This window comes from Cydia amplana, chromosome 2 (genome assembly GCF_948474715.1).
Source record: "Cydia amplana chromosome 2, ilCydAmpl1.1, whole genome shotgun sequence".
NCBI lineage: Eukaryota > Metazoa > Arthropoda > Insecta > Lepidoptera > Tortricidae > Cydia > Cydia amplana.
This window is the reverse complement of record NC_086070.1, coordinates 8,744,598-8,765,524: the sequence shown is the minus strand read 5'-3', so window position 1 is coordinate 8,765,524 and position 20,927 is coordinate 8,744,598. Positions and strand designations below refer to the sequence as shown.

General features: G+C 39.4%; 3 protein-coding genes across 4 annotated transcripts in view; 2 read left to right on the top strand and 1 right to left on the bottom strand.

Moving 5' to 3' along the window:
* The first annotated feature begins 1,357 nt into the window (after positions 1–1,357).
* LOC134657314 (uncharacterized) lies at positions 1,358–16,553 on the top strand. Of its 2 annotated transcripts, XM_063512891.1 has the most exons (11): positions 1,358–1,800; positions 2,707–2,799; positions 5,547–5,659; positions 8,265–8,352; positions 8,642–8,718; positions 9,319–9,447; positions 10,122–10,223; positions 11,318–11,441; positions 12,792–12,850; positions 13,507–13,662; positions 14,159–16,553. In XM_063512891.1, the coding sequence occupies exons 1-11, from the start codon at positions 1,700–1,702 to the stop codon at positions 15,214–15,216; spliced, it is 2,100 nt and encodes a 699-aa protein (XP_063368961.1). In that variant the 5' UTR covers positions 1,358–1,699; the 3' UTR covers positions 15,217–16,553. The 2 variants fall into 2 exon arrangements, with proteins under 2 accessions (XP_063368961.1, XP_063368969.1); XM_063512899.1 differs by lacking the exon at positions 2,707–2,799.
* Positions 16,554–17,466: 913 nt separating this feature from the next.
* LOC134662123 (protein YIPF7) lies at positions 17,467–18,507 on the top strand. The gene is made up of 2 exons (XM_063518393.1): positions 17,467–17,683; positions 17,756–18,507. Exons 1-2 carry the CDS (start codon positions 17,569–17,571, stop codon positions 18,442–18,444), a joined length of 804 nt encoding a protein of 267 aa, XP_063374463.1. The 5' UTR covers positions 17,467–17,568; the 3' UTR covers positions 18,445–18,507.
* A 1,037-nt stretch (positions 18,508–19,544) lies between these two features.
* Positions 19,545–20,927, bottom strand: part of LOC134658582 (transmembrane emp24 domain-containing protein 3) — a 263,572-nt gene continuing 262,189 nt past the window's right edge. The window contains exons 3-5 of the mRNA XM_063514243.1: positions 20,633–20,750; positions 20,178–20,305; positions 19,545–19,819 (exon numbers count right to left, since the gene is read on the bottom strand). Coding sequence (XP_063370313.1) covers positions 19,592–19,819; positions 20,178–20,305; positions 20,633–20,750 — 474 coding nt within the window. The 3' untranslated portion in view covers positions 19,545–19,591. The remainder of the gene's footprint in view (positions 19,820–20,177; positions 20,306–20,632; positions 20,751–20,927) is intronic.

Below are 20,927 nucleotides of genomic sequence, written 5' to 3'. Positions count from 1 at the left end.
GAGCTGGGCAAATCGACCAATTTGATCAGGAAAATAATTGGCGCCAATCTCATCTAGCGTCCACACGTACACAATTTAATCACCAATTTGCATTCCATAGATACTAACTTCGAAATGGCATTTTTGTGTCCGCACCTGCTGATTTGATCGGGGAATCAAATTGTAGTTTGCGTCCGCACGGCCTGATTCGATCGGACAATTTCATCAGATTGGCGAAAAATGGTCTCGTCTGGACTCCACTTTATTTAACTTGGACAACTCTTCTACAGACGCTATTTGGATATTTATACTTGGTCAAGCAGCTGCCAGCCTATTATGGATAGCTTTATCCATCTTTATCCACGTGATAAAATAACTGTCACTGTTTAACACCGTGGGAAAGAAAGTGACGAACACCGTTTTATCACGCTGTCACGTAGACAAGAACGACCATCATATCCGTACTGAAGACGTTAACATTTATTTTATAGCTTTAACACACTACCGCACCGTTCAAGGTCACGGTGCGCTGCACCCATAAGTAAGAGCAAAAAAGAGATATCTGTTTCGCGTTCTCACTTATGGGAATAAAGCCTAGTTCGGACTACGTTAGTAATTAGTCCGAGTATTTTAGTTAACTATAATCGATTCTTCTTCTTCTTCAACCTAGCGTTTTCCCGGCCTAGCGCCAGGGTCCGCTTTCCTGCTCAGCCTTCTCCACTTTGCCCGGTCTTCGGCATCCTCAGGTGTGAGATTGTTCTCTCCCATGTCCGCTGTCACGACGTCCAGCCAGCGCTTCTTAGGCCTACCGCGGCCGCGTGATCTAGGGCCTTGGACAGTGAGATTGAGGCATCTATTTCCGACGTAGTCTACCGGTCTGCGGCGTATATGGCCATACCATCGGAGGCGACTTTCCTGCAGCGTATCCGCTACGTCACGGATTCCGAGGCTGCCACGGATGTGCTCGTTACGTATGCGATCTAGTCGCGTAACGCCATTAACTATAATCGATTAACTGATCAAAATGAACATGAAGCCTAGTACGGACAACGTTAGTAATTTAGTCGAGTGGCGAGTATTACGTGTCTGAACGGCACACCAATTATTTAGTCAAGTAGAGAGTAGAGTAGTGGGGGAAGGCTCATTCGCCAGAAAAATAGAACAAAATCATCAAAAATGGATCCACTCGACTAATTCACGACTAATCTACTCGACAAAATTTTTTGTGTTCGTAGTTTGGTTCGGACACGCAATACTCGCCACTCGACTAAATTACTAACGTAGTCCGTACTAGGCTTAATGGCCATGGAGGTCCGGGCCATGTCCGTGCTAATGTCAGGTACCTACATATAACGAATCTGTGGTCACTGGTCAATATTTATGACATTTACTTTACATTTACACCCGTGAAGACGTGTTTATGCATTAGTTTTTGTTGTCAAATATCTTTTAAAAGCAACAGTTTATAAATGTTTTTCATTGATATTGTGCGGTGGAAGTTATGGGCTAGGATATTTCATAAACAGTGACGTTTTCTCATCGCTTGGTTAAAGTTTATGTGGTCGCTAACTCTAGTGCCCTACATTCCTATGCATTTTACTCAAATGGAAGAAAGTTATGCATACGGAGCGTGTCTTTTTAAGGGCGTGACTTAACAGACGCCTGGAATGGATGGCATCTCGTCTCGTAGTCTTATTTGATAGATTGATAAACTCTGGTTATGTATACTTTAATTGAGATAGCGCTAAGTGTGGGAGTGCTCATCAGTCTCGTTATTGCACTCTCCGCATGTGTTTGTGGCTGCAAGAATTCCAATCAGAAGTAAGTTTACTCTTATACATTGATCCTTATTATCTTTCCTTACCTTTCATACATTTCTTATAAGAAGTTCAATAATGTTGTGGTAAACAATAAACATTCTTTCATTTCATGTTCTTGTAGTGACAACAACCTTGGACTGATATTAGAGCCTTCATGGCACTCACCATTTTATTATTATGCTGATGATAATTTACATGTCAGACAAAATACTCTTGTCCTGTCCTGTTGTGAAATTACGATTTGTTTCTGCAATGTAATGAGTTGTAATTGACTGTAGGATTAATGTCATGAAATATAATAGATGTATAAGCATATTAGTTTTATAATATTGTTCTTTAATTAACCTCTTGATGCCCAAAGGAATTTAAGTCAACTTATACACCCAAAATCCATTTGAATTTACATCAATTTAGGCACATTATACAATTTCAAATATAGTGTGTGAAGAGGGTTCTAAAAAAATTACAGTTTATAACGCCTCTAGCTACTCATACAAAACCCTATGCCTGACTGTACCTGGTTTCATCATTATAAGCAAAGTTGTTATGTTTATGACTGTATTCTGTTCAATTAATTATCATTTAAAATATTTGAATGTTATATATATAACTGAAGAAACCAAGTTCAATTCAAGACCAAAATTAAAGGTCTGGTGACTAAAACATACATTGCAGCTGTGTGGGATCATAGAAGCTGCATTTTTTCTATATTGTTCCACATTGCAGAGAGATTTATGGTTGCAAAATAGATAAATCAGTATATATGTTTGGTTGAAATTGGATTTGATTTTTGTAATTATATGGTAGTAATCATAGTAAATTTAATACATATTTTGTCTAATGGATCAGTTAAGTTAGCTTCTTAAGGAAGTTCCCTTAAAAATGAGCAAAATATTGTTTTTAACAGAAGTGAGTTGGTTGGTACGGCCGGTGTAGTCAAAATCCGTTTTGACGAGGAGGCTCCTTCGCCGGCACCCACAACGCCCGCGTCTATAAAGCGGTTGGTCTCTTTTCAACAAACACAACTGAACTAATTGATGTGCTAAGCCACAGTACACTGGTGCTGCGAATCGCGAAAACTGCATTTCGCAGTGTCACTAAACTAGCAGCCTAAATAAAAGAAATAATCGTATCTAACACATATGACTAGATGGTGCTAAAACGGCTCCATAGATATTGTGGTGCATAAATACCGCAAAATACACGGTGGCGTAGCAGTGGCGTATTTTAAGATTTCGCGCCCAGGGCGCAAAATGGAGGGAGGGAGGGTATAAAATGACCCTGCCAGTAAAGCTCTATAGAGACACGATTATTTCTTACTTAGCACGTCTATTGGTCGTTTCGTTTGTGTTTTTCCAGCATGCCCTCGAAACTACAGAAAGGGCTACTAATCTACTAAACCCATAGGTTCCATGATTTTGTTGTAACATGGTTGACTGGATAAGTACATATTGCCGTTGAAAACTGAAAATTCTTACTTGTGGAGATGCTCATATTACGGTGTAGTTAAATAAATAAAAAGTAAAGTAAAGGTGTAACTTGTTATATTTTTGATAAGGAAACTTACATTTTTCTAGCTCTGATCTGTAAAACTGATCTACGGAAAACTCGACCTTTTTTTACATAACTCGAAAGTACATTCACTCTTCTTTTAAGATGCATGACATGTTTATCTAAAATATTTAAACTTTTTTTAGTTTGGGAAATTAAATTATGTATCCTATCCAGTTGAACATTGTTTAGTCGAATAAAATGATGGTCAAAATGTAACAATTAAGTAAATGCTTATAACACATAATACTAAAACCTAGTATAACCTGCGTGCATATAAGATATCGGCCTGTAACTATGCTAACAAATCACAGAATTTAATGCGATAAATTAAGTAGTATGACCTAGATTATCTGATAATAAGCCTAAAATTAGATTATAGATATAGATTTCCCATTAATTTGGAATCTTGACTTGTCCTAGCTTTAATCGCTTGGCGCTTTCTCGTTGCAATGTTGTCAGCACTGGTAATTACTAATAGAAAAAACCCATTAGGTAGGTACTTCTATATGTGGTATATAATAAGAGGTAATGTGTGCCTACTGATAAGAGGTACCTAATGGTAATTTTTTAAGATACGCGTGAAACAAAACACCTCCGTAACGCATTACCTATCTATGTAGCCTTTGTCGGTAAACAAGAAGAAATAAGCTTGGGACACACTTATCCCACGTACGCAACGTATGCAATGCATTATGACATCTGCACCCTAAAATTTGTATGCTTAGAAACATACCTGTCATACGCAACGCAACGCATGACAAGTATGTTTCTAAGCATACAACTTTCGTTGCATACGTTGCGTACGTGGGATAAGTGTGTCCCTGCCTATACTCTCACATACTATGACCACTATGTATCTATAGATACATTAGATTTAGATCCGTATAAGTATGTACTTTGAGCTGCATGAGGTAATATTGTAACCATTTTTATGTAAATAGGTATGTTTACCTCTTTCCTGTTAAATACATTTTTTGCATGATTCAATAACGCCTGATAACAATGTAACCCGCATATTTACATAATTAATAGGTATAAAACAGTGGAATGTGCATGAATATTGGTCAATTTTTTTTTATGTGCTTGATGATGTTAATCTAAGGAATACGGTACATTACCTCCATACCATTGCATAGGTAGGTAGGTTAGGTGCGTTAAGTAGCTTCAGATGCCCGAAGGGCAAAGCGCCCAGAAATATGTCCGTCTGGTTAAGTTGCGAAGATGTTTTTTGAAAAGAAACTGTGCGGTGCGATCATCCAAGAACTCTAGATTTAATGGACACTTAATGGACACCCCAGCGTTTTTCATAGTTTTGATGAGCAGCGCCGCGCGTGGTATATTTAAGAACTAATTCGACCAAAATGCCGAAGGCAATTTCCAAACGGCGAAACGTTTGTAAAATTACGACGCCGTTTGTAAACGTCGGATTCCTACAAAATGCCTGCGACATATATGTATATACCTATATAATATACATTTGGTTAGACCCAAGAATTATATGCTTTTGAAACTCCTGTACGTAACTTAACTAAAGCTTTTATTTAATTCTGCGGCTACTTCTCTTTAACTTTCCTAATCATTGCTTAAAATCGGTTTTCCTAGGATAGCGGTGCCGTCATATAGCGGCCGTCTCCATACTAAATAATACGGCCAATGATATTATATTATAACCATAGATAGGTTATACTCATACTTGGGGAGCACAAAAAATACTTCCATATTTATTTCCGTGCCTACGAAGAAATCTGTTATTTTTGATTAATTTTCTCATTCCATCCATCTTTGTCACAATCGTTGTTAAACATCAAGCTCGTCTCTTTCTCTTTCGGTGTGCGGGTGCTAGTTAGGACGTGCACATTTCTCGCCTGTCCAGCCGCGTCTAAAGGCAACTTGTCCAATTTGTCACAAGGTAAGCGCTTCAATTTTGGAACGCCTATGACCTATCTTAAGTTATAAATCATTGAATACGGCTAAATATGGATGTCGTAGTATTTGTATGGAAACGGCCGCTATATGACGGCACCGCTTTCGGAGGAAACTAAAGCTTTAGGTGCTGTAGGTTGAACCCTCACATTTTTTTCATCTGGCCGACTTTAGTGACATAAAGTTTAGCCAGGCTACAGTTTTTTTTTTCATGATTATCTATTTTTTTTTTTTGTTTTTCCTGTATGCTGACGTGTCGTGTGTGGGCAGGGCGTCGACGCAGAACAGCCAGCGCAGCCTGCCCGAGATCCCGCAGCCCGTGGGCCGCCACGACAGCGGAGACACCGCCTCCGAGATATACGCCACCGTCAATTTGGATGCTGGTACTGCCGCCTTTTTTCTACACAATATTGTCTTTATATATTAACACATTCATTGCCACCCAGCCAAGCCAAACAAGACATCCGCGCCAGGCCACAAAAATTTTGTCATAATAAAGCTGTAGTACCATGATCCCGACTATCGGGTCGTCCGGCCTGGGAACGAAATCATAAAATACCCGATAGTCGGGTTTTCGGCACTGAATGTGTTAAGATTAAAATAGGCAACGTGTATGTCGCCCGTCGGGCCCTGCATAACGGAGGGTTACGTACCTACGTACGAAATAAAAAACCTTACAGTATTTTTAATTAAAATATATTTTCTTGATTCTTTTCTAATTTTTGTACGGCCGATTGAAAAGTTAGTGGGCGCCGTTAGAGACCTATAAGTTGTTAGGTTTTAAGGACTTATCGAATGATATGCCACACTTTGATTTCTACTGTTAGTTACATGCATGGAGTACTCCCTCTAATTATTTTTTCATATTTTGGACTTACAGGTCAAAAGTTAGAGGAGGAGGTACACAATTTATTATTCATTAAAATCATTTTTAAAGACCTATCCAAAGATTCCGGTGAAGACAACATTCCGGTGTCCGTAAAATTCCAAATTGTTTTCCATGAATCAAATCTATCATATCACTGAAATAGATATCATACCTACACTAAAGAAAAAATTACCAAGTCCACCGAAAAATAATACTTTAGATATAGTAGTGTCCTAGTTGGCTATCAACTATCATATCTTCATATCATATCGGTGTTTCTCAACATGACTACTTGACTACTGTGTATCCCCAATACACGAGGGGCAAACTGAAACTTTTTAGAATAGTGAAAACTGTAGTACATACATATCTAATATAAGGCAGTCAATCTTTATTTTAATGCGTGCTTATACTATTTCCGACCACATGTACACATTTTTAGGGTTCCGTACCTCAAAAGGAGAAAACGGAACCCTAATAGGATCACTCGTGCGTCTGTCTGTCCGTCCGTCTGTCATAGCCTATTTTCTCCGAAACTACTGGACCAATTAAGTTGAAATTTGGCACACATATGTAAGTTTGTAACCCAAAGATGGACGTGTAACGTAAATAAATGAATTTTAAATATGGAGTCCATTTTGGGGAGTAAATGAGAATATTAAAAAATAAAGTTTTTCAAACTATATCGTGTATATATCAAATGAAAGAGCTCATTGTAAGAATCTTAAATATGTATTTTTATAATTTTAGGATTAATAGTTTAGCAGTTATTCAAGAAAATAGGCAAAAATTACCATCCCCGCCCCCCCTATCTCCGAAACTACTGGGTCTAAAATTTTGAAAAAAATACACAATATAGTTCTTTTGGCATAAAAAAAAGTTTGTCAAAAATTACCTTTTTCTCGCACCCTGTATGTTTTTTCCAAAATCTGTAAACGCCAATCTTCATTAATTTGAAATCGAGGGAAGGTCTTCTAAGACTAGGGTTGCCAACCGTACTATATTATATAGTATTGTACTATATTTTGGCTCTCTGTACTATATACTTTTGGAAAAATATATACTACGCTATAATACTATATTTCTGATTAAACGTATGTTACGCTTATGTTTAGTATTTTATCTAAAAGTACCATATTTTTTTGAAATGTACTATATTTTTGATGCCCTATTCTGGAAAATACTATATTCTACCAAAAAATAGTTGGCAACCCTATCTAAGACCGTTTTCTCGTAGCAGCACGGGATCTGGTAGTTGCCCTCACTGACCCAAAAAGAAAATCCACCCTGTAAAGTCTATTTTTTTATTCGGTAGACTGAAATGACAGTTCATAGTATGAACATAAAACGTCATTTCAAACGTCAAACGTCAACGCACACGGCTCTTTCCCTTTTTATACGAGTATGCTCTTTTAGATTTTGTGTCCTCAGAGGTTTTGTATGGAAAACGGAAGGTTAGGTAGGTTACCCACCAAGATTAAGGTTTTTGCATGCATTTTTTTAATGTTGGCATATGAATACTTAGGGATGTTAGAATCTGCTGATATGCAACTTTATGTCAGTCTTTTTTATTAAGTGTAAAACAGAGATGTTAAGCGTTGACTTTGAATGGCATGGTCTTCTATGATAATATGTTAAAGAAGAACGAAAGCGTTTAAAGTAAAACTAACTATAAATAAATAAATAAATAAATAAATGGTAGTACGACAATCAGGCTTCATTATAAAAATATATCCAAAGGATTTGTAACTTTTTTGTTGGCTGAGCCCACAATGAAAATCGTAATACATTTCTCGTGTAAAAATTTGAATAACTCACGACAAAGAATTTTCAAATTGCCAGAAATCGTGAAATAGTAATAAAATTATTAAGAGTTATTATTTTCATAATTTGTATGCCTCTTTGTTAAATGATTTCTAGGTGGCCCATTCTAAGAACATTCAGTGTTACCTATGTATAGCGCTTAATTGTAATCTTTAATATGCCGCACATTAAAGCACCGCCACCATATCGATTAGTTATTACACAGCTGATAGCTAGGTTGTAGACATCTATGATCCCAGGCTAATCTGCTTAATTGTTTTGATAATAGATAAAATGTGTCGACTATTTAGTTCCAGGAAACAAGGGCGCAGCAGAGCCGTCAACAAGCCGAGAGCATCCGTACGAGCATGCATACGCTAAGCTACAGAATGACAATCATAATATGTGAGTGTTATCTACGCGCTTCCTTGATTAGATAACATTGAGCACATGCTTTCCTTCATTCAGTCACTCGCTGAATAGTTTCGCGTCTGCTTGCACGTCAAATATACGTTGTTGTTTATTTTGAACTTTCGCTGTAGGTTTTTGACGGAAGCATTTTAGTCTACCTTTCTTCTGCGACGCTTTTATGTCATGAATTTATTTTTCTGTTGGCGAAGTCGGAGGTAGAAGTAATGAATGCGTGAAATAAAAATTTTAATTAAACATTTAATTGTTTATGTTAACATTACAGTACCGTGGAAATCACACCAGACAACCGGGAGGATGAGATAGCAATAGACGAGAGAGATGCGAACCAGTCTGGACCAGGTACCGGTTTGAATTACATATGTACATCTGATTGTATTTTATTACTCATTCTAGCGCGTATGGAATGCTGTATTAGGTATTCCAATTACAATCAACAATATAAACATGGATGTCGTGTAACTATGTCTACACCTATTAATAGTCTGGCCAATTATCTAAACAAATCTGAGCTTATCCGTAATATAAGTTGAGATAAGGAGTTATTTATTACTCACGATTTATCGACGAAAATTTTGGTGTTTACTGGCACATCCGTTATATTTAAAACAAAGAAAAATATTTAATAAGTTCAGATGTTTGTGCAGCTTTAACCCCTTGCAATTGAAGTCTTATACGATTTTTACATTTTCAGTACTTCAGCTCGAACAAGCGTACTTTCCTATGTGTCAAGAGCTAAATTTAGTTTTATTTTGTTATTTACGTACGTACGTAGGTACGCTTGAGATTTACGTACTCTTTATTTTAGACACTTTCGCTTGTTCGGAACTCAAATTTAGCAGTCACAGGAGAAACCAACCTTGCTCTCTTGCAGAAATAACTACTCGTCCTCCCGATCACTGATGGCAGTATAGTACAACTTGTATCGATGTACGTTTGCAGATTCAGTAGTGATATCGGCGCGCGTGGCGATCAGCGGCGCGCTGCCGTCCAGCCACGAGCTGCCGTACATCACGCCGCCGTCGCCGCGCCACAACCAGCACTTCAGCGGCGACTCCACCGACTCGGCCAGTGAGTTGTCGTAGCACTCGTGCTGTAACATCGACGTTAGTAGTGATATCGGCAACACTTATGCGACTAGGGGTGGCTTATCAAGAAACGGGTGACGACGCTGTCTTTGCCGCTGTGTTCTATTATGCCACAATTAGTGGGTAGTTTTTGCGGGAAACTACAACACAACAAGAATAAATACATAATATGCTCTCCAGTATAATATTATAGTAATTATATTATAGACTATTCGAAGATCGTATTGTATTTTTTTAGACGGTTCGACGCCTCGTACCGAATGATTTATAACTAAGATAGGTTAATATAGACGTTCCAAAATTGAAGCGCTTAACTTCTGACAAATTGGACAAGTTTCCTTTAGTCGCGGCTGGACAAGCGAGGAATGTGGACGTGCTAACGAGCTCCCGCACACCGAAAGAGAAAGGGTCTACCTTATGTTTAACAACGAGTGTGACAAAGATCGATGGAATGAGAAAATTAATCAAAAATAACAGATTTCTTCGTAGGCACAGAAATAAATATGGAAGTATTTTTTGTGCTCCTCAAGTATGAGTATAACCTATCTATGGTTATATAATAACATTGCTCGTACCCATATTACAGGCATTGCCCTGTACCTATGGAGTTAGGTCGATTTGTGTACGGTGGTCGCTTAACATAGGTTTCCTCCGCAGAGGGTTACACGAGCATCTCGGTCCGCGAGCCGCTCAGCAACATCCGCGCGCAGGGCGCCGCGCCCGCCGCGCCGCACTACGCCACCGTGTCCGACGACTCGGGTAAGCGCCTGATATTTTAATTAAACATTTGACTTCTTCGCGATCTACGTTTTTAGGGTTCCGTATCAAAAAGGTACAAAAGGAACCCTTATGGTGCGACTCTGTCCGTCTGTCACATTGCTAAATATCTCGAGAACTACTGAAGCTATCGATTTGAAATTTGGAATAGTTATATATAAATAACGCTAACCCAAACACATTTGAAGTCTAATTTTTATTTTTATTTTTTATGTGCTCCTCGATATCTCGGGACGATGGGACGGGTTAGAGCGAACTCTTTATATATTATTAATACAAAATATACCACAAAACGTTGGCAATTTGGCATATTAAACTATTTTGTAAAGCCGATTCTTTTAATCGTTAAAAATAATCCCACGTTAAGTGAACAGCTGAAAGTAAATGTGGACAAAAGTGGAGTTTCTATTAATCTCCAATCGCAATGCAAATGCGTGAGTTTTTATCTCATCTGAACTTTTAACGTAGGTACCGCACGCGTATAAAGCTTCATCTGGATCTACCTCTGATCAGGGCTATAACCGCAAAAATTGCGGGCATCTATCTCTGCTACTCTAATTACGCCTTCATTGGAGTAAAAGAGAAAGATCCCCGCAATTTGCGAATATCGGTTTTCGTGGGAGGCCCTCTGATAACCAGTGATCGGGGATTTCTATGCCACTTGGGGTGAATGACCTCAATCATTATGCTAGTATGGATATGCCGCGGGATTCCGGGATTCGTGTGCGATATAGGAGAGTGTTTTGGCATGTTACTGTTAATCAATTAATCATGCATTGCATATATTATTAATATTAATAATTGAAAATTTGAAATTGAAAAATTGAAAACTTAATAATTTTTTGAATAATATTTTTTCTTTAAATCATAACCAACACTGTTTTTTCACAGTCCTTTATTTTATAAACGAATTACCAACACCGAAATAGCGTTTACTTTTTGAACAGTTTTGTTCCTATCGCGGGCCAAGTGGCGTATCCATATTGCCATTTCGACTTGATATCCCGCGGTGTGGCATAGAAATCCCCGATCACTGCTGATAACGGTGTCCGAATGTGTTGTGTTTGTGTGTGCAGACGAGATGTACGCGGCCATCGAGGAGGCTGCGGCGGGGTCGGGTTCCGACACGTACGCGCAGATCCCCGAGCCGCGCCGCCGCTCCACGCGCGCCCGAGCCCTGCCCGACGACCACCACGCCAGGTACTGGCTACTAAGTACTAGGTCACAGAATAACTAATAGTACTACCGTACAGAAAATTCACTCCTTCACAAAAGTCAGATTTAGGTATAAGATTACACCTATATCGCCGTCTGCAAGCAAAATTTAAACTTAAAACCGCGCACGAACCGTGAATCTCCTTTGCGCGCCGCAGTTTTATGACCGAGCTGTGAGTGTCGGCACGGGGTTATCACTTGACAAGTTTTTATACCTAGTCTATATTCGGTAGACTAAAATTACATTTCATAGTATGAACATCAGGTGTCATTTCATGATTTCATACTATGGAATGTCATTTTAGTCTACCGAATAAAAAAATAGACTTTATACCCACTGATTTATTATTTTAAGATAAATATGTAGGAATTACAAACGTTGATTATGTAAACATACATTTTTTATCCGGAGATAGTATGTCTGATTCTCACGGAAGTAAGTTTCGAAGCCATTATGTATTTTCAATTTTGCGCGATCGCCACGTGACACGACTATCGTGCACGCCGAGCGGCAGCCCACTGCCATACGCCTGTCTGATGGGCGCGCCGGCCAAATGTACCTAAACCATAGAGAAAAAAATACATAGAGTGCTCACTCCATACATCAGTTCAGACTATTAATTTCAGTGTTTACATCTAGCATCGAGTAGCGGAACTATCAGTACTGCTACTTGACAATAGATGTAGCACCGACCGGAAAGTCTTATCTCAACAGCATAAGACTTTCCGGTCGGTGGCGACATCTATTGTCAAGTAGCAGTACTGATAGTTCCGCTACTCGATGCTAGATGCTAATAGTCTTTTTGGTACTAAAACTGATGTATGGAGTGAGCACTCTATGTATTTTTTTCTCTATGCCTAAACTGCGGAGTGACCCCCCCTGACTAGGTAGTAGGTAGCGTAGTAGGTCTACTAGGCTCACTCATTTTCTATTCCCATTAAACTGTTTACAATGATCATAGAAAATAAAACCCTCTATAAAGTAACTACACTATATTTGAATCGGCACCGTGAGATGCAGCGCTTTCACATGAACGCCGATTGTGACTACTGTATACGAAGTTTGTATTCCTTTTATATTAATAAGTCGCGATGTATGCTTAGTCAAAATATGTGGCTTGGCAGTTTCATGTTCGGCCGAGTGTTCTTGCGGAGTATACAACCGAGCGCACGTTATTCAACATCAAGAATAGTATTTAAATGTCAATTCGGTATTTCAATTCCATTCTCGATCTTCTCTATCGATAGAATTTTGGATTTAATTTTATATGTAGATAAATAAAATTTCATCTTTTTTTATATATTTACCTTACGATTATGTTTAATTTTTTTTAGAAGAAGTGCGCCGCCTGAGATAGGCGCAACCACGTCGAACGCGACTCATTCGAGACAAGGTATGCTCGGGGCTTTTAATTAAGTAAGTGTATTATTTGTTGGATAGATTTATCGTTCAAAATTGTGATTTACTATTTTATTTTCTTTATTGGGGAAAAAAACAGATATGCAGATAATACAAAAATAGGACATAGGTTTATACATTAATAGGTACAACCTACATCCTGGGACAATTCCCACTGAGATTTATAAACTAAGAATATTTAAGTGGCATTGTCTTCGGATTGAGGTATAAATTGTGTGGTATAATAGATACTAAACTAATATTGGTACATTGATGATAATAATAGTAATTACAGTACTGACAAGATTGTACTAAACCATAGAGAAAAAAATACATAGAGCGCTCACTCCATACATCAGTTTTAGTACCAAAAAGACTATTAGCATCTAGCATCGAGTAGCGGAACTATCAGTACTGCTACTTGACAATAGATGTAGCACCGACCGGAAAGTCTTATGCTGTTGAAATAAGACTTTCCGGTTGGTGCTACATCTATTGTCAAGTAGCAGTACTGTTAGTTCCGCTACTCGATGCTAGATGTAGACACTGAAATTAATAGTCTAACTGATGTATGGAGTGAGCACTCTTGTCTTACTATATTTCTCTATGACTAAACTAAATACTAGAAAAATCAGTGTAATACTATTTCAGCTTCATCGTCGTCGTGCTCGAACTCGACGGGCGCGCTGGGCTCGCCCAAGCCGGAGAAGCGCCAGGCCAACTCCCCGCTGCCGCCCCCGCCCCCGCCGCCCGCCCTACCCCCCGCCGCCCAGCCCCAGGCCAAGCACCAGCGCATCTCTAGCACCGGTCAGTCAACTATACACGAAATTATTCTAATAGATAACCTATAATAGGTACCTGATATAAACGGGTTAACAGATCGAATCTGAAGTAAGCGCTGGTGGCCTAGCGGTAAGAGCGTGCGACTTGCAATCCGGAGGTCGCGGGTTCGAACTCCGGCTCGTACCAATGAGTTTTTCGGAACTTATGTACGAAATATCATTTGATATTTACCAGTCGCTTTTCGGTGAAGGAAAACATCGTGAGGAAACCGGACTAATCCCTAAACGGGCCTAGTTTACCCTCTGGGTTGGAAGGTCAGATGGCAGTCGCTTTCGTAAAAACTAGTGCCCACGCCAATTACTGGGATTAGTTGCCAAGCGGACCCCAGGCTCCCATGAGCCGTGGCAAAATGCCGGGACAACGCGAGGAAGATGATGAGATCGAATCTGAAGTACCGAAGTTTTTTTGCGTCTGCGAAGAATGTTTATTAAGACTTCATAATAATTTCCTCTCTCCCCAGGTGATCTCTTCAACAACGACAAGCTCCGCCGGAGCCTCAACGAGAAGCACCAGCGCAACAACAGCTGCGTCAGCTCGTCCGACTTCTACGGCTGCAACTACCCCGTGGACAAGCACCGCTTCAGCTCCGGCGACCTCATCCGGCCGCTCGTGGCCAAGGAGATCGACATCGAGCGGCCCGCGCCGCCCGACCCGCGCGCCAGCCCCGCCCGCAACCTCGACGACATGTACGCCAAGGTCGTGAAGAAAGCCAAGGGGAAACCCCACGAGACCGGAGCCCACGGCGACGCCGAGCCGCGCGCCGACGACCCCGGCTACGAGACCATCGACAGGAACAAATCCAGCCACGGCTACGAAACCATCGCGCACAAGGAGCGCAAGATCTCCCAGAACCAGGACCCGGGCTACGAGACGGTCAAAGACGTGAGCAAATCCGCGCCCAATTCCAACTTCGCCAATAACAACACGCTCGGCAAGTTGAACCACGGCGCCGGGTACGAGCACATCTCCAAGATGGACAACGGCGCCTCGGACTCCGAGCCCAACTACGAGGTGCTCCGCAACCAGCCGCCGACGCCGCCCTACGCCACCGTCAACAAGCCCGGCAAGTACTGGCCCAACAACAACGGCGACCTCGGCGAGTCCACCTACGAGTCCATGCCGCACGACCCGCTCTACAAGGGCAGCGGCAGCGAGTCCGACCCCAACTACGAGTCCGTCCGCCCGAAGGACCCCGACTACGACGACGTCCGGACGAGGGACCCCGACTACGAATCGCTCAGACTCAAGGACCCCAAATATGAATCGGTGCGGTCGAAAGCCTCCAAAAGCGACTCGATGAGGTCCAAGAAGGATCCGAACTACGAGAGCGTTAAGTATTTCGAGTTGTCTAAAAAGGAACCGCCGTACGAGGAGGTAAACTCGGCGGGGGCCGCTCTTGTGGAGCGCTCGGACTCGGGCGCCGGCTACGAGCGCATCGCGGCGCCGACCAGCAAGCCCCGCCCCCACCAGCCCGCCGTCAACGGCGCCGACAACGTCAGCGATTACTTTCAAGTCTAAACAAGCAACCGACGGCCGAGACGGCGCCGCCCGTCGTCTAGACGGTTCCCCGTCGTGCGAGATTTTAATATGAAATTTTCATAACACCGAAGGATTAGGAGTTTTGAGATTGTGTTTTTTTTTTATTATTTTGTCATATTTTATACAAATAAAATTGTCTACAATTTGTAATACCTCAAATATGGAAGATTTAATCGAGAATTATCTTCGCTAGGTATCTGTGATATATGTATATTATTATGATTATTTTACTTTTGAAGAATGACGCGGTAGAATAGTAACGTGGTGAGTTATGTTCGTTCGTAATCTCCATAAAGTAGTGTGTTCATAAATAAGAGCTACGATTACGAAATCTTTATACCGATGTAGGATGTACAAACATAGATTGTATATGACGACAATGTAATTTATGATATATCTGATTATTTACTTAAGATTAAACGTACTGGGAGTGTCGGAGATACTTAGTGTCTTGAGTATTAAGATAGTTTGCATAGTGTTGGTGACACGAGGGGGCATGAGGTGGGACTGAGGAAGGGACAGTATTCGCCTAAGACTGCCTTGTGTCTTCGATCAAATACATCCTACTCGAAGCTCCGTCTGCAAAGCAATCTTAACAAACAGTATTAAAGTTCCAATTGATTGTGGCTTTCGAGTAGAGATGTTATTTTATATCACTTTAAATGTATTTGTGAGTGGCACAGTAAATGCATCATACTGCGTGGGTAACCTCACGTACAAATTGATATTTGCGAGTACCTATGTAGCATGGTTCGTTTGGTCTGCCGACATCTATTTAGTGGTGACTATTATTATATTTTCTAATAATTTATGTTTCATGTTGTTATGTTGAATTTGTTATTAAAATATTATTTAAGAGTATTAGTAATTATTTGGTGTCATAACTTTTACAGTTGTTGGTAAGAGTTGATTTTTGTGATTAGTACCTGAGCATATTGTTTTACTTTCATCATAATGGACTGACACCTCTACATTCACGCCTTAAATTATATAAAAAGCTTATGCCCTTGATTTGTACTCATTTATCGTAAGCTTGATTCCAAACAGCACAATGCCATTGATATTATTCTACCTTTTTGTCACATTTATAGGTTTTTAATATGTATATGTTATGTGATAAACGAACACCATTTTTATATATACCTATTAAATTATCAGTTATAGTACAGTATTAACTGCGATATCGCGTGAAAAATACTTAAAATTGTACACTATTCCAGAAAACAAATCATTCCAGGTGTAATAAAACTAATAAATAATAGATCCAATGACTATAAATAATATTTAATGGAATTAAAAATATGCCATAAACGGTTTTGCTTTTTTTTTCTATTAATTTAATTCTTTTCCACCTTGCATTTATTTCTAAGTCAGTTGCAGTAAATGTGGAAGCAATTAAAATATCGCATGCGACATCCCGGATTAAAAAAGAGAATGTTGACTGTTCAGTACAACTACAAATATCGCGCCATTCGCGCCGGCTCTTATGAATCTACTTGGTCCTTTGTCTCGGCCCAAGGCGCACTGTTCTAGCCCCCTCCATACTCGTGCGCGAAGCCGCGAACGCGCGTGTGGAGTCGGTTTTCGCAGACAGCGAAATCGGCTCCACACTCACGTTCGCGCCGGCTCTTATGAATCTACTTGGTCCTTTGACTCGGCCCAAGGCGCACTGTTCTAGCCCCCTCCATACTCGTGCGCGAAACCGCGAACGCGCGTGTGGAGTCGATTTTCGCAGACAGCGAAATCGGCTCCACACTCGCGTTCGCGGCTTCGCCCGCGATTCACGCACATCGTCTGGAGGGGGCTTAAAACAAAGTTTGTTATAGCTGGTCAACCAAATCTTGTCAGTAAAAAAAGGCGCGAAATTCAAATTTTCTATGGGACGATATCCCTTTGCGCCTACATTTTTTTTTGCCGCCTTTTTCTATTGTCAAGATCTGATTGACAAAGTATAAAAATGACCTTACGCGCGCGAGTGTGGAATCGAATTCGCTGTCTGCGAAATCGACCCCATACTCGCGTTCGCGGCTTCGCGCACGAGTGTGGAGGGGCCTATACTTTACACGAAATTTACGAACTTCGATTTTCGCTGTTAGATCAGGGGACATAGAGTTCATAACCCTCTGAATTTATTCCAAAACTAAACCTTAAGAAGGTTCTGTGGAATGCGCCTAATAGCTTTCTTTGTAAACTAGTGGGTATGTCATGTTGACACTGACAAATAATTGACAACTCATATGTGTACAACATTTGTGCATTTTTGCTGCTGTGCTTTCGCACCGATTATAAACAGTTTTGTACATTTAATTACTTAATTTAGTTCTGTGAGGTATGGCTAACTACAACAATCCAAATCCAAATGATTACTCCTGGCAGGGTCAAAATAACAGCCAGAATTACTCTTTCAATACCTCCAATGCTTTTGGCGATCAAGCTCAAACGTTGGGTAAGTATAGGGTCAAATAAATTGATTTGAGTATTGAATTTTGTTTAACACCTAAAAATATGATATGTTTAGACTTTCAGAGTTTTCCAACGGACCACCAGGATTTCTCATTTGACCAAGCAGGACAGAATGCATATCCTCCAAACAACAACCAATACTACAACCCAAATATGTTCCAACCTGCACCAATACCCGGCGAGCCAGCAACGGAAACCACTGACTTTGATGAGCCACCTCTGCTTGACGAGCTAGAAATATATCCTGATAGGATATTAGAGAAAACTCTGGCTGTCATGAATCCATTCCATGGACAATCAAAAGCTGATGATGCCAATTTCTTGTTAAGAGACACAGATATCGCTGGGCCAATAACATTTTGTTTAGCATTGGCTGTGTGTCTATTTGTATCAGGGAATAAAGCTCACTTTGGTTATGTTTACGGTCTCTCTGTAATGTCTGTTATATTGATGTATTCTTTGCTTTCATTGATGAGCCGTTCTGAGGGTGTGTTCACATTACTAAGTGTTGCCAGTGTGCTGGGTTACTGTATGTTACCTATGGTTGTGCTGGCAGGGTTGGGTATATTCATTTCCTTAGAGGGAACAATAGGGCTTACCCTATCAGCTGTGGCTGTAATTTGGTCCGCCTTATCTGCAAGCAGGTTGTTTGTGACCATGTCTGGAGATGCTGAGCAGAGGCCACTAATAGCATATCCTTGTGCTTTAGTCAATGGAGTATTTGCTTTATTAGTATTGTTTTAATATACAACATGAGTTTACTAGGTACTTCATTTTTTTACTGACTTAAAAGAAATATGTTATCTAAAGTTAATCCTTCTAATTGGAATTTCTAGGCAAAATTACACCACTAGTACAGTAGGGCCTCGATAATCCGTACACAGGCTAATAAGAACGTCACTGTAATCCGAACTGCCAAGTGACACCTTTTTTTGGGGGACAAAGCCTTTGCTTGGTCATTAAATAAAACCTGGCAGCCTGTATTAGAGGAGTTCTTAAAATGATTTTGCATTTCACATCATATCTAATTATGTTGTGTTAAATTACTTTGTTTTTGTATTTTTGGAGCCTCATTAAATATATATTTTTTAGAATATTCTTATGTTTTATATCTAATATACTATAATCCGAACGCTCCATGAGTCCGAACAGGGGTTGTTTTTTTGCAGTACAGATTATCGAGGCCCTACTGTATTAGTTTTGTTTGTACTAACCTTTTTTTGACCACTCTGACACTATAACATGTGTATTGTGATGTTTTTGGGCAAAAGGTTAAATGTTGAAGACAGCAATGTTGGTTATTTATAAGAATAATTTTAATTGCATCTTTATGGCAGTTTATTAACAACTTACCTTTTGCTAGAAAACGAGATTGCCATGGCAGTACATATTAGCTTAGAATAATCAAACCTAGAACCATAAAGCTAACCATTTAATAAGAGAAGCAACAGTATAACTATCTCCATCTCTTTTACTATTATCAAGTGCCACTGACACTGCCAAAGCTCAACAAAAAATGGCTTTCACTACTCAAAATGTAGGTTTATTTTCTAAAATTCCAGCTTGGTTACAAAGATTGACAGTAACATGTGGACATACTTATGTTATATTATTTCATAATCGATTAAAATGCAATCATTTTATCTCATTGTGGTAGTAAACACAAAACATATTTTCTTTGTATAATAATCATGACAGATTCCAGCAACTTTTTATTCTAAGCAGGCAGGAGGCTGATGATTATTATTGTTCCATATATTTGTAACACTATAAATTTGTACTTTGTAATGTAAATAAATTTCCTATAGTAATTTTTAAATGATGTGGGTTTTAATGAAACAAAATTAACCAAATCACAATATATTAATAAATAAACTAGGTCTTGCTAAATTTACAATCGGTTGTAAGTAGGTCTATCATTAAAGAAATTCTTCAGAATCACGACTTGCCCAAATGTGACAATCACAATGGCCACAGTTTCAATCATAGACCAGTTAAACACCCTTTCATTAAGGTCCTCTGCCCTCTTTCGGCTCTGAGCCTCTCTTAGTCTGTGGTGAGTTTGATGGTCAATAATTTTGTTCAGTCCAGAGTGAATTTCTTCAGCAGATGCTTCAAGCTGTAAGAATGAGACATTATATTAATTTCTTATTCCAAAAGAAGAAATTTCAGGAACACTTCACAGGAAACATTCATTTTGGAAATGGATAATTTCGATTCCTATAAGTACAATGTTATGACAGGTTTCCGAAATTTTTCTATTTTACATTTTTGGAATCTTGATGGCGTAATAACCAAACCACAATACCTCTGTAGGACAATGAGCATGTTGATTTGCCCTAAATTCTATAACTTGGATACGAGATATGTATGACAAGAGATGATAGCTGTTATTATACATATTATATTCTGCTAGTTGTCACACTTGTGCAAATATAATGCTCAAATATGTAAGTAGCGAGTAAAAGTAATATTACCTGAGTGAGTACAGTAGCATGTTCGCCGATACCAGGCAGGGGCTGCTCGGGGCCAACATTCAGTTCCATGTACACAAGCTTGTGAGAGAATGTACTGAACTCATTGCTAAAGCACACCTTATATACACCTGAAATATTATTACATAGGTATAGGATTATATTTCACACAATATTTAACTACAATACATAAACACATATTGTGCAACACCCTAGTGATGCAAGCTATTTGTAAAAATTATTCATAATAATATTATCAACACAAGACAAATCCAACCAAAATTGTGGTTCATTTGATATAATACTTTCCTGGCTCATACATTTATTCATAAAACATAATATTTTACATGTCAGATAAGGTACATAAACAATTTATTAACTAACTTGATATTTCCATTAGATTACTATTTTGACTAAATCTTAATTATTTGGATAATTCATATTAACGAAAAATATACCAGTTTGTGTAGCTGTAAAAGGATGCGAGTCATACTGCATCTTCTGCTGCTGATAAATTATTTGCTTATTGGGCCCTTCCACCTTGACGTCCACATCATACTGGCCGCCTGTGATTACCTGAAAGATTATACTAAAGTGAGTCAACCGGAAAATTATAACAGAGACTTACAGTGGTCTTCTAGTTACTCCATTAGTATTTAAAAATGTCAAGAGGTTAGAATGCCAACAATTGTGAATGGCATTATGCGATTAAAAGGATTAACTTGTAACAAGCCGTTACAAATATCAAATTTA

What these genes read in the sequence shown, in the direction of transcription:
- LOC134657314 (XM_063512891.1), top strand. Translation starts at nt 1,700, where the DNA reads ATGTATACTTTAATTGAGATAGCGCTAAGTGTGGGAGTGCTCATCAGT. An exon ending in CAGAATGACAATCATAATAT is followed by an intron (nt 8,353 to 8,641) that starts GTGAGTGTTATC and finishes TTAACATTACAG; the next exon opens with TACCGTGGAAATCACACCAG. An exon ending in TGCGAACCAGTCTGGACCAG is followed by an intron (nt 8,719 to 9,318) that starts GTACCGGTTTGA and finishes GTACGTTTGCAG; the next exon opens with ATTCAGTAGTGATATCGGCG.
- LOC134662123 (XM_063518393.1), top strand. Translation starts at nt 17,569, where the DNA reads ATGGCTAACTACAACAATCCAAATCCAAATGATTACTCCTGGCAGGGT. An exon ending in CGATCAAGCTCAAACGTTGG is followed by an intron (nt 17,684 to 17,755) that starts GTAAGTATAGGG and finishes TGATATGTTTAG; the next exon opens with ACTTTCAGAGTTTTCCAACG.